Here is a 16,799-nt window from a genome sequence, read left to right as displayed (position 1 = left end):
ACCTGAGCTTAGAAGTTGAGGAATGGTAGCTGCTGGAAGCCTATGACTAGGGGATATCTGTGATGTTAAGATCACATCACAGATATCTTGAGGATAACATTGTCCTCTGGACCACCTTTTTTGGTGGAGATGCCCAAGTGAGCTCTACCCCTTTCAAACCCTCCAGCTGGGAAAGGCTAAGTGGAGCTTGGGAGGTCGTGTCTGCAGAAGCCTAGAAAGAGGAGTTGGATAGGAAAAATTTGGCCCGGTTTCCCCAGAGCTGTCCAAGTTACTCTCCAGGAGTTGGGCTCAGCCTCTCCTCTCCATCTTCATGATTCCTGGTAATAACCTAGCCTGTGATTCAAGGCTGCCCCTGCCTCACTCCAGAAGATCAAGTCTGTGGACAGCATGTGGTCCAACTCCTTCACCACATGCTCAAGGAAAGCAAGGTCCAAAACAATTCAGTCAGGGCAGTTCCCTTCCCACAGGGGAACATGTTTCTGGTCCTGACTTCCACTGCACTGTGTATAGAGCTCCTGCTGGCTCTGGGTTCCAGTGCTCTCTCAATAGTTCTTTGTACTTCAACGCGCTGTGAAACCTCTCAGTGTGTTGGTCTGTAAAGTGAGGATGATATAAAAGTTCTTGGTTCCTAGGGCTGTTGTGAGGGTTTCATAAATGTAGCAAGTGTTCAGTGAAGGTTAAATTCTCAACCTTGTTACAAGGTCGTCGGTATAGCCCATAAATGGTTGGTTCAAGGTTTTCTGAAACGATGTCCTACTGTGTCCCCCTTATTGATCACCTCTTGGGATTTTATATTTTAATGACCATGATTCCTATTGTTCAAGCTTGGAGAGGTACATGGACCCGAGGCTCTAGGTCAGATTACAGGACTGCTAATTAAGGTTAGCCAGTGCAGCTGGCGCGACCTGTCAGCCAGAGGGCCAGGTCAAGGGGAGCTTGGATCCACTGTGGCCTGAGGATAGTACTCCGACCTGGAGAGGCAAGGGTGGGAGAATTCTAGGGCGGAGCCCCCTTTGGGAATGGGGACATGGGGGAGGTCAAACGCCTGGAGGGGGCGATAGCACACGCAAGGTGAAGACTCCAGGCTCCTGAGGTTGGCAAAGGAAAGCTCAGACTAGACGGAAGAAGGGGGCTTTCAGCCAAACCTTAAAGGCCAGAAACCTCAGCACCAAAGGGCATTCAACCGCCGGCGGCATTTTTGGCCGCCGCTTCGGGCTCAGTCATGGCCCCCCGGACACCAGCGTAAAGCAGGGGCGTGTAGGCTGCAGGTGCCTCTAGGACGCCTCGTGGCGCGCTCGCAGACCAGACCTTCCCAGCCAGACCTCCGAGAGGCAGTCCCAAATCATCGTGCAGGTGCTACAGGAAGCGCTCGGCGAAGCGACCGTGGCCACTGCGTGTGCCAGCACGCTGTGCTCGTTCCTTCAGCCGCTGCCCCCAGGAGCTCAGGTCCAGGCGGTCGCAGGGCAGCCCGCGCGGCGGAGGGCCGGGGGCGCGGGTGTGCGTGTGCTGGGAAGGCGGCCTTCCCCACGGCCGCCGCAGCGCCAGCGCCTCCCCTCCCCCGGCGCGCACGGCCCGTCCCTGTCCCCGGAGGCGGCCCGAGCCGCCGCGGAGCAGCCTCGCCTTCGCCTCCCGCGTTTCCTGCCGCTCGCCCTCCCCCGGCCGGGCTCCAGGGGCTGCTGCCGAACGGCTCGCGGCGGGAGAGCAGCTCAGAGCGCGCACGGGGGCGGGCGGAGGCGGCCGGGTTCGGGGCGGCCGCGCCGGAGAGAGGTGCGCGCGGAGACGCCGGCCCCCCTCTTCGCGTTTGCTCGCTTGCTCCCCGCCTCCCGCACTCTGCTCGCTCCCACCCCTTCCCGGCGTGATTGATCCGTCACGGGCGCAGCCGCTGCCGCTGTCGCTGCCGCCGCGGCCGTTCTGTGCCTAGCCGGAGCCTGAGCCCGAGCCGGAGCGGGGATCGGCGCCATTGCGCGGGCGCCGCGGGGAGATCTTGGCGCGGGGCGGCGGGCCGGGCCAGGCCATGCGGGCCGAGTGAGCCGGCGCCCGCAGCCCGCGGCGCGGCATGGCTTCCCCGCCTAGCTCCGGGCAGCCCGGGCCGCCGCCGCCGCCGCCACTGCCGCCCGCGCGCCTGCTGCTGCTCCTGCTGCTGCCGCTGCTGCTGCCGCTCGCGCCCGGGGCCTGGGGCTGGGCGCGGGGTGCCCCCCGGCCGCCGCCCAGCAGCCCGCCGCTCTCCATCATGGGCCTCATGCCGCTCACCAAGGAGGTGGCCAAGGGCAGTATCGGGCGCGGCGTGCTCCCCGCGGTGGAACTGGCCATCGAGCAGATCCGCAACGAGTCGCTCCTGCGCCCCTACTTCCTCGACCTGCGACTCTACGACACCGAGGTGAGTGTCCGGCCGCCCGCGCCGTCGGGGCTGTAGGGGCAATGGGGGAGGGCGTGTTGGACAGAAGCAAGCTTCGGCCCTTGGGCAGAGCCCTCATTGAGCCTGCCGAGGGCACCTCAGGCTGTGTCTCAGTGCTTACCCTCTGGGTCCCGCCGGGCTTGGCTCGCACAGCTGGTGCCAAGATTTGCTGAGCATCTTTCCCCTCTGGGATTGTGTATGTGTGTATGCTTGTGGGATGTGGGATAGAAAACTAGGGTCTCCTTTGCCCAGAGAAAGAGTGGAGAAGGTGGTAACTGAATCTCCCGAAAGGCCTGCAGTGGTCACCCCTGCCCAAGTCCCGCTGGTGGGGCTGTGGAGTGCTAGGTGGGAAGAACAGGCGCATTGACTATAAACTGGGCCATCCAGGGCTGCTCGCGGGCCTCAGAAAAGCCGAGCTGAGCTTCTGAGGTCCAGAGGGCTCGGGGACCCAGGGGCTGGAGCGCGCATCAGGGCCGGGCGCCTGGTGCGCGCCAGCAGCTCGGAACCCGCACCGGTCCGGCTGGTGTGGGGCTGCCGGCTCTGCAGCGCTGCTTGCTGCCTGCAGGTGCCTGACACTGCCTGTGGCCCGAGCGGTTTCCTGCGGAGACCCCTTCCGGTTAGTTGCTCAGAGTGTCCCGAGCAGGTCTCACCCCGGACGCGCGAGAGTATGCGGCCGCGCCGCTGCTGGTGGCCGGGCGGCTGCCGGCGCAGTTTCCCGGGGCGCAGACTTGAAGCACGGACTTGGAGCGCAAGCAGTCGGCTTGCCTTCCTGGCCTCTTTCTCTGAGGGGAGCAGAAGAGCCGACAGATTTCCGTCCTAAGACCCCTCCTTACACCCTCAGCTTGCGTTCCAGCTGTAGCAACAGCGCACATCTCCGCCGGCCCGAGAACTAGGGTGCGCCGAGGGGGCTCAGAGGAGCAATCGCTGGCCGCGTGAGGTCGGGTTTGCGAGTTTTTCCAGACTGAGGGAGCACCTATGCTCCGGCCACAGCGGCTGAGACGCGGCCTGAAGGGGGCAGTGATTTCCTGTGCAGAACGCTCTGTTGGCGCCTCTTGCACCGCGCCAAGCTCGGCCAAGGCAATGGGGTTAATTGACCCGGCTTTCTGGGGCTCCCTGGTCACTTCTGCTTGAGTACTGGTGCAGAAGGAGAGGGGAGGGTCGTCGTGCCACGCTGATCGGGCACCCCAGGCTCCACTTCCTTCTCTGTGTGACCCCCACCCCACTCCCCCACTTTTGGGTCCCCGGAAAAAGCAGAAATTTGGATTGCATCTTATTTCCCTCCTCCCCCCTTCACTGATGAACCAGTCTGCTCTGCGATGTAAATAAAAGGTGAAGGAACGGGTGGCAGTTGGTGGCGGTGCACGGAGGTTGCTGCAAGCGGAGAGGCTTCCTTTGCCCTGGGAGGATGTAAGCTGGGAGCTGTGCAGAGCCAGCCCCTGTGGAATCATCTCTGAATGACATTCCTGTCTTCTCCAGAACATTTCAAGTTCTCTGGGGGTACTTGTCCGACACACATAAACAGAGAGGGCAATGCAATTATACCGAGCCATGTCTTCTGGGTACTGTTTCTCTGTTGCTCGATCTTTTTTTTTTTTTTTGAAAAGGACACAGGAGAGCGGGTTCTTTGGAGACAAAACCATTTATGGACAGGGCAGCCCTGTTTGCATCATCACCGAATATTGTCAGCTGCATAATGTTTTCACCAATTTATTCCATTCAGAAAGCTTCCCTGAAAGAGATTTCATATTAGCTTGTTAGTGACAGCAAAGGGAAGGGTGCTCAATTTCAGGATGTGGGTTGATGCTTTTATATTTTATTTTTCAAGTGTGTCTTGATGACTTTCTGAGAGAGAGGGGGCCTAACGTCAAGAGGATGAGGCAGGCAGAAGGCACTTGAGCTCGAGGGAAGGAGGGCAGAGGGTAATCTCAGCCTCATGCAAGCAGAGGCATTTCTAGCCATTTGAAGGGGCACAGGGCATGGGCTTTGGGGTGGCTCTGACCTGAGTCTGGTCAGAAACCTAGTATCTTCCCCGTGGGTGACCTTGAGCAAGGGATTTAATCTCTCTAAGCCTAGATTTCCACTTCTGAAAAACTGGGACTATTATATGTACTCTGTAGGATGGTATTGTGACGCTTAAGGGAGACAACTGGCTGGAATGGAAAATGCCTTGAGTGGCAGCGCAGCGGCCAGTCCTCTGTCTGGCATGCTGTAAGCGCTCAATAAATGTTTCCTGCCTTCCTTTCCCTTCCTGCTTTCCCTTTCCTCTGTCCTAGATTCACAAGTAAGACATTGCGACTTTAGATGTGGCAAAATGGTCACCACTAAAATGTTAAGTTTGCTTACTTGTTTTTCCTCATCTCATGAAGAGTCAGTGAAGTTATCACCAGAAGAAAAGAATCTTGGCTTAGAATCAGATAAATATGTTATCTCCTGCCATGAGGGGTCACAGTTGGGAGAACGCCCAGGTGATAGAATACTTAATTTTTTCAAGTGGCCCATCTTTATAGAGTAGAGGGACTTTCTTTCTAAAGCCAAAGTAAAGGATCAGGCTGGGTAATTGCAATAAAACCTGAAGGGTGTTTGGGGCTCGTCTTAGAGCATTTGGAGCCTATTTTATTCAGATAGGATGTCTTTATGGATTGAATGTACTCTTTAGTCACCTGTTGACAGTGTCACTTGATGTGTATAGACTTGAACACAGGATGGATGTGGTGAACATATTGTAGCAGACTTTGCTATCATTTGCTCTCAGTCAATGGCCAGAAACTGGGCAGCCAGGATGGACCTCTGTCCACACAGCCTTCGAAGAGATGGACATCAGCAAGACATGCGTTAATCTGATCAGTGGGACCAGCCTGTCTCCAAAAAGGAGCCTCCCGCACACACTTATTCAGTTGCCCCTCTGCTGTAATTAGAATAGCAATAAAGGATCAAAGCCCCACTCAGTGCCATGTGTTTGTAAAAATGAAACATCCCAGCAGAATATCTGCTAGGCAGGACCTCTCTTCTTTGGTGTACCTCAAATCACTTCAGCAAATACTTCTTTATGTATTCCAAGGAACATTTGAATATATAAAAACACAAGCAAGACAACAGAAAATACAGATAAGAGGAAGCATCAGAAACCACATAGAAAAATGGGCGTTATTGAACCCAGAACCTGGGCTAAGATGACTATTGCATTTTTGTGAATTTTCAGCTCTGAGCTTCTTGGCAGTCAAGGTTAAAAAGTAAACATGGTGGATTAGATTACTTATATGTTTGTCTAAAAGACTCTGAGGGACAATTTTTTTTAAATAAAAGTTTTACAGGTTCAGAAATATTCTTTGTGTGGTTGTTTCTCATTCTTTGGTAGTCATATTAATAAAATTAAATAATAACCAAGGGATGAGTTACAAATATTATTGGCTTTTCTGATTTATTTAAAGTGATATTCATTTTGGAAAAAAAATAGTAGAGAAACATGAGAAAACTGCATATAATCTACCTACACAAAGATAATTGCATCTAATAATTAGCATTATTCCCTTCCAGTTGCTGGTGTTTACTATTTTGTGTACTTGAGATCTCTATGCATCTTTTTATATTTTGTTTCATTCACTTAATATTATAGCATGGTTATTTCTCCATGTCCTCAAATCCTCTTTGCAAAGATGAATTTTAGTGGCTGTTTACTATTCTATTCTATTAAATATTAGGTCATTGCCCTTTTGTTGGATTTGTATGTCTTCCCACTTGTTACTATTTTAAATTATTCTGTAATAAACTTGGGGAAAGTTCAGGGAGCCAAAGGAGCACGTTCCAGGTGTGCACCTCTCAGAAAGTCTACCCCATTGCAGGGATCCAGCTTAGAAAACCTAGTGATTGGTGAGTATGTCCTTTCCTTGAGTGGGTTGCCAAATATCTGTTGTCTCATTCTTTGTGCTTTAGAGGGGACCTGAACAACTGTGGGATGGAGGCCAAGCTTTTCAAGGAGGTCTGAGTACAGCTTTCAGTTCAGTTCAGTTCAGTCGCTCAGTCATGTCCGACTGTTTGCGACCCCATGAATCGCAGCACGCCAGGCCTCCCTGTCCATCACCAACTCCCGGAGTTCACCCAGACTCACGTCCATCGAGTCAGTGATGCCATCCAGCCATCTCATCCTCTGTCGTCCCCTTCTCCTCCTGCCCCCAATCCCTCCCAGCATCAGAGTCTTTTCCAATGAGTCAACTCTTTGCATGAGGTGGCCAAAGTACTGGAGTTTCAGCTTTAGCATCATTCCTTCCACAGAAATCCCAGGGCTGATCTCCTTGAGAATGGACTGGTTGGATCTCCTTGCAGTCCAAGGGACTCTCAAGAGTCTTCTCCAACACCACAGTTCAAAAGCATCAATTCTTCAGCGCTCAGCCTTCTTCACAGTCCAACTCTCACATCCATACATGACCACAGGAAAAACCATAGCCTTGACTAGACGAAGTACAGCTTAGTAGGCATTAATTGAGCACTTACTGCATTTATTGGTATGGCAGAAAGAAGGAGTAAATCCAGTCCTGGATTCAGGAGAGGAGCTGGTGGATAGGGAAGAACACAGCAAGCACATGTTTGTCGTTTTCAACACAAGATAGAAAATCCATCTTGATGTCCGCACATTTCTGTAACTATACTGAAACCCATAGAACTACAGACTTTAAAAGAATAAATGTTATAGCATATGAATTCAGTATGGCATATAGTTCAGTATAGCTATGTTTAGAAATAAAGAGAAAATGAGGTCTTCTAGGATCAGGCTCACATCTCTGTGGTTATACCCCACTGCCTGGCATGGTACCTGACCCTTAGTAGGTTTACTGCTTAGGAACCTCGTTACAGGTGACAGAGACCCAACTTTAACTGGCTCATGTGGCTGAAAAGTCCTGGAGTGAGCTGTATTCAGATATGGCTGACTCCAAGAACTTAAATATCTTAAAAATTGTTTCCCTCTTTGTCTCTTGGCTCTGATTTCCTTTGTGTTTGGCTTCACCCTCAGTCAGGCTCTCCCCATTTGGCTGTACAGATGGCCCCTAGCAGCTGCAAGTTTACACCCTCCCAGTTTAGAAACTCCAGTAAGAAGGGTGTTTCTTTCCTGACTATTGCAGCAAAAATCCTAAGCTCAGTTCTCATTGGCTTGAGTTGGGTCATGTGTCCATCCTCGAACCAATAACATGGTATTGGTGGGTCTGGGACATCCATCAGCCTTTCATGCAGGAACAGGGTGGTGAGGTCAGCCCCATCCAACCACACTGAATACAGAGTGGAGAAGAGGTGATTCCTCAAAGTACATCGGAGGCTGTTAAAGTAGGATGGATGCCAGGTGGATCTGATCACAGATATCTACTTGGGAAATGCTAAGCTCAAGAAAGAAGCAATAGATGCCAGGAGCATCAAGAGAAAGGGAAGACCACATCTAGATCTCCTGGAAGAGAGGAGGTCAAGATGAGTCTGGAAGGGTGAATATAATGTTGACACAAAGAGGTGTGGGCTCAGGCAGATGGAGGTTGGATCCCAGAAACAATCACCAGGATCAAAGGACAGAGGACACAAAGTGTGAGGTGTGTTTGGGGAGCACTGACCGATTCTGTTTTCAGCTGAGTGCAGGGTTTGTAGGAGGAAAGGCAGTCTGGTGGTGGGTGTGGAAGGCCTTGAATGCCGTGTCAGGAAGGTTGGCCTTCATTTTGGAACGGTGAGGAGCCATGGGAGATTTTTGAATATGAATGTGACAAGATAAAGGACAGTAGGGATGTAGAGACGGGAAGGTAGATAGGAGCAGGAGGAGACAGAAAAGCCAGGAAGCTACTGTAGCAACTGATGGGGTAGGTGCTGGGCCCTGAGCAGAGATGGAGAGGGGATGGAGGTGCTCTGAGGCCTGACTGGGCAGGAGGGGCGGCAAAGGGGAGCTTGAGAGTGGGGGCGTCTGGCAGACCAGACAGTATCTGAAGTCAGTTGCACTGCAGGGGAACGAGGAGAGAGGGTCCCCGAGGGCATGAGGCTGGGCACAAAACCAGGCCCTTCAGCTCCCTTGGCTCCAAGCACCTGTCGGATGAGCACCTCATCATGTCAGGAGACCTGGGTCTATATCCTCACTGGGTACTGTGTACCTGCCTGGTGACCTTAGACAAGCCGCTTTGCCTCTATTTCTTCATCTGTAAAATGGGGCTAATATACTAACTGCCTGGTAGGATATGGAGAACAAAGAAGACTATCTGGGTAAAGTAATACAATGCTTGATGTACTGTGCTGCTGCTGCTAAGTTGCTTCAGTCGTGTCCAACTCTGTGCGACCCCATAGATGGCAGCCCACCAGGCTCCCCCGTCCCTGGGATTCTCCAGGCAAGAACACTGGAGTGGGTTGCCATTCCCTTCTCCAATGCGTGAAAGTGAAAAGTGAAAGTGAAGTCGCTCAGTAGTGTCTGACTCTTCTTGACCCCATGGACTGCAGCCCACCAGGCTCCTCTGTCTGTGGTGCTCAGTAAATATTCATGCCGGTTTTGTCACCAGTCTTACTATTCCTGTACCAAGTGGATATGATGATGTTGACCCCACAGAGCTGAATTAGGAATAAATATAATGGATATGGAATCTCAAAACATGATGTAAAGCCATGTTTCTCTGTCATCACTTTCCGGTGCCATGTTGCTGAAAAGGGTGTTGGATAAAGAGGATGTGAGTGCGAGATCTTTATTCATGTGTATCTCCCAGCACATCTTCCATATTTGTCTCTTTCTCCCCTGCTGGACTGTAGCTCTGTGAGGGCAGAGCCAGTCTGATGCCCCAGTGTTTTACATACAGTGGGCATCAGTGAATGTTTGCTGAACTGAACTATAAGTGAATCAATTAGAATCTGCCTTCTGAGTTAGCTTCCCATAGTATGAATGATTTCTCTGGATCACTTCCTCAGAGAAGCTCCACATCCTCATGACCAATGGCCTTAGAAGACCCCGTGGATCAGGATTAAGCTGAGCTGCCTCCTGCATGTTCCCACGAGCACCGACCCCCGAGCTTTCCTGGTGTGAGGGAAATGCCCTTGGTCATGCCATGCCTACTCCCAACCAATTTCTCAGACCTAGCCATGCACCCAGGAGAAGGTGCATGGAATAATACACCTTTAGAACTAGATATTGGTATGGGGAGGGAGGAGGGAGGAGGGTTCCGGATGGGGAACACATGTATACCTGTGGCGGATTCATTTTGATATTTGGCAAAACTAATACAATTTTGTAAAGTTTAAAAATAAAATAAAATTAAAAAAAAAAAGAACTAGATATTGGGCTAAGACTTTTAGCTCACTACCTATATTTTTAAAGGGCTCTTCTTCATGTGTTTGGTCTCCCTTCTACGGAAGATCATCAACTTCTTTATGCAGAGATGTGAGATCTCAACAGGGAAATGAACAAGCTGAAAGTGTAAGACAGGGGTGAAAATAGAAGTCCTAAATAAATTCACTGAGTTTCCCAGGTGGTGCTAGTGGTAAAGAATCTGCCTGCCAAAGCAGGAGACATAAGAGATGCCGGGTTCAATCCCTGTGTCAGGAAGATCCCTTGAAGAAGGGCATGGCAACCCACTCCAGTATTCTTGCCTGGAGAATCCCACGGACAGAGGAGCCTGGTGGGCTGGTCACAGGGTTGCAAAGAGTTGGACATGACTGAAGCGACTTATCACACACACACACACAGAGGATATATAACTTTTGTTGGTTAGGGTGGACTTGGCAGTGCTGCATCAACAAATCCTGAAATCTGTTTTGCTTGACACAGTCAAATTTATATACTGCTCAGCCAAATCCAGTGTGGGTCAGAACCTCCTGGGAGGCCCTCCTCCAAGTGAGAACACAGGACTCCAGGCTGCCCTTGTGTTTTCACTCTCCCATCTTTGGCCTCAAGAAGATGGGGGCGGGAAGAAATCCTTAGGGGAAGGCACACGAGATTTTTGGCCATCTTTACTTGGAAGTGGCATGTATTATTTCTACTCGTATTTCATTGATCAGAAATAGTTGTTGACCAACCTAACTTAAAAGGAGGCTAGGTTATGTAAAGGAGCGTGTGGATGTCACGGACGCTTGTTGTTTGGGGTCCGTCAGGAGTTACAGGCCAAGATGGATGTACAGGTCCCAGAGATCTTAGGGGTAATGCCCATGAAAGGTAAAAGAGGAGGTAGTGAAAGCTTCAGATCACAGTGCTGTTCTGACACCTGTGAAAGTACAGGGGAAGGAAGGAGAGCTGGGAGAAGAGTCTCAGAAAGTCTTGGCCAGCCCATTGGGATGGGGTGCTCCAGAGCAAAGACTGCCAGTTAGAGGGATCAGTGAAAGTAAAAGTTACCCAGTTATGTCTGACTCTTTGTGACCCCGTGGACTGTAGCCTGCCAGGCTCCTCTGTCCATGGGATTCTCCAGGCAGGAATACTGGAGTGACCAGTCTCTTCTCCTGGGGATCTTCCTGACACAGGGATCAAAGCTAGGTCTCCTGCATTGCAGGCAGATTCTTCACCATCTGAGCCACCAGGGAAGCCTGTGGGATCACATATCGAAGACCGAAAGAACCAGGCTCTAGAATCCCTGCCCAGCTTGGTCACGGGCTGCAGGCACCCTGGGAAGAATGTGTCCTTGTCTTAATTAAACACTACAACAGATCTTGAAGCCACAGCTGGAGGCTTAGCTGAGGGCACTTGTCCTGTAGATTCTCTCTTTAAAGGAGATCTGACTGGCCCACCTAGATGGCTGCCACAGCTCCACCTATTTCTGCTCCATCATACTAATGCTACATGTTGTGATGGAGAGAGCTTTCTGCCAGGCCCTTTTCTAGGCTCTAGGGTACAGAGATGGATGTGACATGGATCCTGCTCTTGAGGGTCTCACAGCCTAACTGGCGGTCACACAGTGTGACCTGACCATGGTCAGGAGGGGTCAGGGGAGGATGATGGGGAAGGCATACCCCTTCTTGAGGCACCTGTTTGGTCATTCCCCATGTCGTTTGGGATGAAATGTAAGTGGCTTCTTATTGCTTACTTTTTTGGTTATTTATCTTGGTTCTAGGAAGGTGAGAAAATTAAATGGCATAGTTTGCCCAATGAGCATCGCATTCATCTGCTCCTTTTGTTTATTCTTATTCTCTCTGCTTATGTAACAGTTTGCAATGAGGCTGGTGAGATGCCTTTGTCTCTGTACCTTTCCAGGATCCAGCAGGTGTGCCAGGCTGAAACAACAGGAGTGTGAGCTCCAGTTGGGGTCAGTGGTCTGGGCTTTGGTGCTAGGTTGGTTGCTAAGACCTCGATGGTCTAGATGCTGGTGCTGGGTTAGTTAATAAGTCTTTGCTCTTCTCTATGAATTTCAATACTGAGGATCTCTGCTCCACTGTAAGCACTGCGAGGGCAGGCACTGGGTGTGTCTGGCTCCCTTGTGTACACCCCCACCTCTCTAGGCAGTATCTCAGGGCCAGACACAGAGCAGGAGCTCAATAAATATTTATTGAACAAGCAAATAGACCTAAAAGCTTGGAACTCAGCTCTCTGATTCGAAGAGGATTAATGGGTATAGTTTTAACAAATTGAGGAAGTGCTTTTTATGCCAAGCCATGTGGGGTGAGCTTTCTGCTTGCTTTTTATTCCTTCTTTGGTGCTTTGTGGGACCCAGGAGTTGTGCAGAGGGAAAAGGGTACTTGTCAGATGCTCCAATAGAGAATTTTGTGCAGAGCTAATGTCAGTCTCCTCTCCCCTGACAAACACACACACACCATCCTCCAAGGTCCTCCAATATCAAACCTGGGGAAGAAATACTTTCCAGCATCTAAGAAGTATTATGGTTTTAGGAGATTAGTTTATTGGAGCAGTACTCTAACTGGCAGTTGCCAGCTGTAGGAATCAGGTTCTGATACCCCATTCCCACCTCCAGGGAGTATCAGGCCACAGAGACTTGGCTGAGCTCTGGTCCCAGCAGACACTGTAGGAATGAAGCCAAGTCATCAGGCTTGGTGAGCCAGGTAGTCTAGTGGCAAGTCTAAATATAATGAATAAAGAGGTGTTCTGGGGTCCCCTGAACAGCAAGATATATTCCAGGTGCCTTGCTCCTGGGCTGGAAGTTTCTGCTCTTTATCCTTCTGTGGTCAGGACTGATTCAGGAACTGGGTAAGCTCAGTCTGGAGGTGACTATTTCTCTGATCTGGTTTTGCTCTGAACCCCAAATCAAACAGCTTATTAGAATCATGTGCAAAATATGAGTAAATTGGTTATGAGCTGATGTCTGAAGATTTGAGAATTTTTGCTTGAGTCAAGGGCCTGAACGTTGTGACATTTTGAGGGCTGTTGGGGCGTTCTTTTCACCCCACTTTCTACTTTTTCAGTCTTTTTTGAACAGTCTACATTGCTGGAAGGATGAAGTGTCATTGTCATCTAGAAAATTAGTGGTAGATCCAAAGTACTGAGTAAATGGACTCATCTGTCTTCATCAGTGCCCATGTTCCACAGCTGCTGGCTGAAGCAGACCCCTTCTCCTGCCATTTGGCAAGGACATCATCAGTCACCGTTTGGATAAAATCTAGCCAAAGAAGGACTTGTGGAGTGATGCATTATTGTTGTTCTCATGGTGCAGGGTCAGGAGGTGGCAGAGAGAAAATGATATTTTCACACTCTGCCCATGATCCACTTGACTTTGTTCAGAGGGAACTGATTTTGAAAGCAACAGCCATCCTAATAATAATCACTAAATCCAAATCGATTATCCAAATCGCTTTGTTTCTGAAACTACCCATTCACTGAAGCTTGTCTGAGAATGCCCAGAATTGTTTCAGGGATTTTAGTGGCAGACAGGGACCTGGAAGCCCACCCCAGGGCATATGATCAGAGTCCACGCACATGTTTCCACCCAACGTGTTGACTTTGATAGACTTTTGGCTCACCCATCACTCCACAGAGTGTCCTCTCAGGGCCCGACTGACCCTTCTGACCCTCCTTGCTGGACTCTGAATTCTAGAAACATTGGGAAGTCTTTGGAGAACTTCTAATCTTATTGTCATTTAAAAAAGAAAAAGGAAAAGAAAACACTATTTGCAAGTAGGTGAGGAAAGAGAGACTACAACAACAGTTTCTCACCTTTATCCTGTGCTTAGCATGTGTCAGTCCTGTGTCAAGTACTTATTTAATTCTCACGCCAATTTGATGCGGTAGGTGCTATTATTGTCTGCATTTTACAGATGAGGCTTAGAGAGGTTAAGTGACTTATTTAACATCACAACCAACCAAGTGGTGAGCTGGGGATTTCAATCCGGATGGTCTGACTTTGATCTCTGCAGCTTAAACTCTAAAGTGAAATAGCATCTTCACATGGGAGCTATCTGCCTCCCATGAAAGCAAGTGGCACGTTTTGTCAGTAGCTACTGCTTCTCTTTTTTTGATGAATTTCACCCAGCTGCTTCCCTCTCCCTTTAATTCAGCCTCATCCTCACCCATTTCCCTGTCCGCCCACTCAGTCACACACAGCCAGCGCTGTACTATCTACTCACTTTAAGTGTGTCTGTCTACACACCTGGCTCACATGGATCTGCTCTCTGCTCCCCTTGCTCCTGCAGAACTTGTCACCTCCTATGTGCTTATTTGGGGCATCAGTATTTGTGTCTTTGTGTGTGTGTCTCCTTTTAGACTTAGATCATGTCGAGAGCAGCTGTGATGCTTCCTTTATACGTGGAGCTCATACCTGCTAAGCACCTACTTGGTGCCAGGCGCAGTGCTGGTCATGGGGCATGTGGAGGTGAGTATAAAACAATGATGCTCTCAAAGGGAGGCCACCAGGGGTTTGTTACGATGCAGCCTAAGAAGTGTGATGGTGCAGCCTAGGGCAGGTGCAGGGGCTGTCCCCCAGAATCCCAGCACACTGGTCAGGTGGCCTCCCTGTTTAATACCCTGCAGGGGCTCATCATTGTTCTAGGAATGGGAACAGAACTTCTCCCTGTGCCCTTGGAAGCCCTGCGGTCTGCCCTGTTCACTCCTAGCTTCATTCCTGAGAACTCTTCCCTCTGTCTCTGGGCCCAGACATGGGGTACTTTCAAGTTTCTCTGGTGATCATGCTCAGAGAGTGTGCACGGGACCTTTTCACAGGCTGTTTCCACCGTCTGGAAGGGACTTTTTGCCATCTTCCTTCATCTTTTAAATACCAGCTCAAGCGTGCTTTCTCTGTCCTCGCTCACTGGGAGAAAGAAACCTCTACTGCAGTTTCTGTAAGAGTCTTGAACCTTTGTAGTGCTTTTCACAGATGCGATTTTAAATTGCCGAAATGTTTGATCAGTGTTGGTCTCCCCTGTTTTGGCAGGAGACTGTGAACTTGGTCGGTTTTGGCTCGCCATAGTGCCCCACACAGTTTCTAGCACTTGGTGGTGGTTGTGTTAGTCGCTCAGTTGTGTCCAACTCTTTGCGACCCCGCAAACTCTAGCCCACAAGGCTCCTCTGTCCATGGGATTCTCCAGGCAAGAGTACTGGAGTGGATTGCCGTTTCCTTCTCCAGGGAATCTTCCCAACCCAGGGATCGAACCTGGGTCTCCTGCATTGCAGGCAGATTCTTCACTGCCTGAGCCACCAGGGAAGCCCTCTGGTGCGAATATTTATTGAGCCCATGGTAGATGCTCATTAAATATTTGCAGAATGAACGGATGAGCGTCGAAGGATTTATGAGGCCTCATCTGGTTGTTTATAATGGCATCTGTGTGTTTTCCCATATCCGTGTGAATGTGGGGAGGACAGCCAGGCACTGTGGAGAGACCATCACACATGGCATCAGAAGCCTGGGTGTGTGTGCTGGTGCTGCTCACTCCTTGAGCCTTGGTGACCTCATCTGTGAAATGGGGATGGGTTATTTTGAAGGCTGTCATAGAACCTTCATGTAAAGCATTAAGCACAGGGGCCCACGTTGATAGGCAGACACTGACTTTTATTATTGTCATTTTATTATAACACATATGAAAATGTAAAATGCTGTTCAGTTCAGTTCAGTCACTCAGTAGTGTCTGACTCTTCACGACCCCATGAATCGCAGCACGCCAGGCCTCCCTGTCCATCACCCAGACTCACGTCCATCGAGTTAGTGATGCCATCCAGCCATCTCATCCTCTGTCGTCCCCTTCTCCTCCTGCCCCTAATCCCTCCCAGCATCAGAGTCTTTTCCAATGAGTCAATTCTTCTCATGAGGTGGGTGGTCAAAGTACTGGAGTTTCAGCTTTAGCATCATTCCTTCCACAGAGATCCCAGGGCTGATCTCCTTCAGAATGGACTGGTTGGATCTCCTTGCAGTCCAAGGGACTCTCAAGAGTCTTTTCCAACACCACAGTTCAAAAGCATCAATTCTTCAGCGCTCAGCCTTCTTATAAATACCAGCTTTTGTTTCAGTGGAGGACTCTGTGTTTGAAGCTAGCAAAGTAGTGTGTGAGATCTGCGTCTGAGCGTTGCTGAATGAGAGTCTAGGTGAAGTGGTTGTTCCCGAATCCCTGTCTATTTCCAGAAGGAGCTGAGCTGCACTGAGAGTTCCGTGGTGAATCTCCTTGGGCCCAGGGTGTGCTGTTGACCCCTGTGAAGTCCTTATAGCTCGGTGTTGTCACTGCTGGCTATTGTCCACTACAAAGCCTGGCTGTGAGCAGAGCCAGTGTGTGAGGATAGGTGTGTCTTCTGTTTTGTATCTCCTGTGTCCCCATACCCAGGGTGCAGCCTATAGGCCCTCAGCCATATCTGTGAGTGAATGACTGCCCATGCATCTGAGCACCTAGCATGGCCACTGGCACATTGTAAGTGCTTAGCAAATGCTTTTTGCATGAGTGGCATAAACACAATGTGCAGCATGACCATTTTGGATAAAATCACAACCGCGCCTCTAAAGGAAGCAGAGGGAGAAGACACGATCAGGCATCTGTGAGGAATGGATTGCTCCACCTGCATGCTGGGGCTGAAGGCAAGAGAGAAAGATTCTGGGGTTACCATGTCGGGAGCACGTGCTTCCCTGTAGGTGCCAAAGACAGATCTTTTAGCTCAAGGGCCAGGTGGTTCAGCGGAAAGGGCTCTGCACTTGCCACGGGTGACCCATCTCTGGTTCTCACTAGGGTGACCTTGAAGTAGTTGTTTAACTTCTGTACACCTTAGTTTTATCATCTGTAAAATGGGAATAATAATAATGCCTGCCCTGCTTGTCCATGGAATTATTGTAGAGATCATTGAAGAGGGAGGCAGGGGAGAGAGAGAGAAAAATAGATTAATGTGAAAAGACTTTAAAAAGTCATAAAGAGTTACAGATATCAAATGTGTCTGAAACTAAGCACAAAGAGTAATTAATTCTGGGTTGTTCTCCCAGGGCTTTTGGATATTTCCAATAACATCTTTATCAAAGACACAGAGATGTTGTTCACATAGGTGATTCATTCAACTTTC

At 49.9% G+C, this 16,799-nt stretch overlaps 1 protein-coding gene across 1 annotated transcript in view; it reads left to right on the top strand.

Moving 5' to 3' along the window:
* Positions 1-2,056: 2,056 nt before the first annotated feature.
* The window catches only part of GABBR2 (gamma-aminobutyric acid type B receptor subunit 2), a 372,735-nt gene continuing 357,992 nt past the window's right edge, over positions 2,057-16,799 (top strand). Inside the window, exon 1 of the mRNA XM_055578611.1 lies at positions 2,057-2,377. Within this exon, the coding sequence (XP_055434586.1) occupies positions 2,057-2,377 (321 nt within the window). The remainder of the gene's footprint in view (positions 2,378-16,799) is intronic.

Source organism: Bubalus kerabau, chromosome 4, assembly GCF_029407905.1.
Source record: "Bubalus kerabau isolate K-KA32 ecotype Philippines breed swamp buffalo chromosome 4, PCC_UOA_SB_1v2, whole genome shotgun sequence".
In the NCBI taxonomy this organism is placed as follows: domain Eukaryota; kingdom Metazoa; phylum Chordata; class Mammalia; order Artiodactyla; family Bovidae; genus Bubalus; species Bubalus kerabau.
The sequence above is the reverse complement of the archived record's forward strand: the minus strand, read 5'-3'. Positions and strand labels throughout refer to the sequence as shown.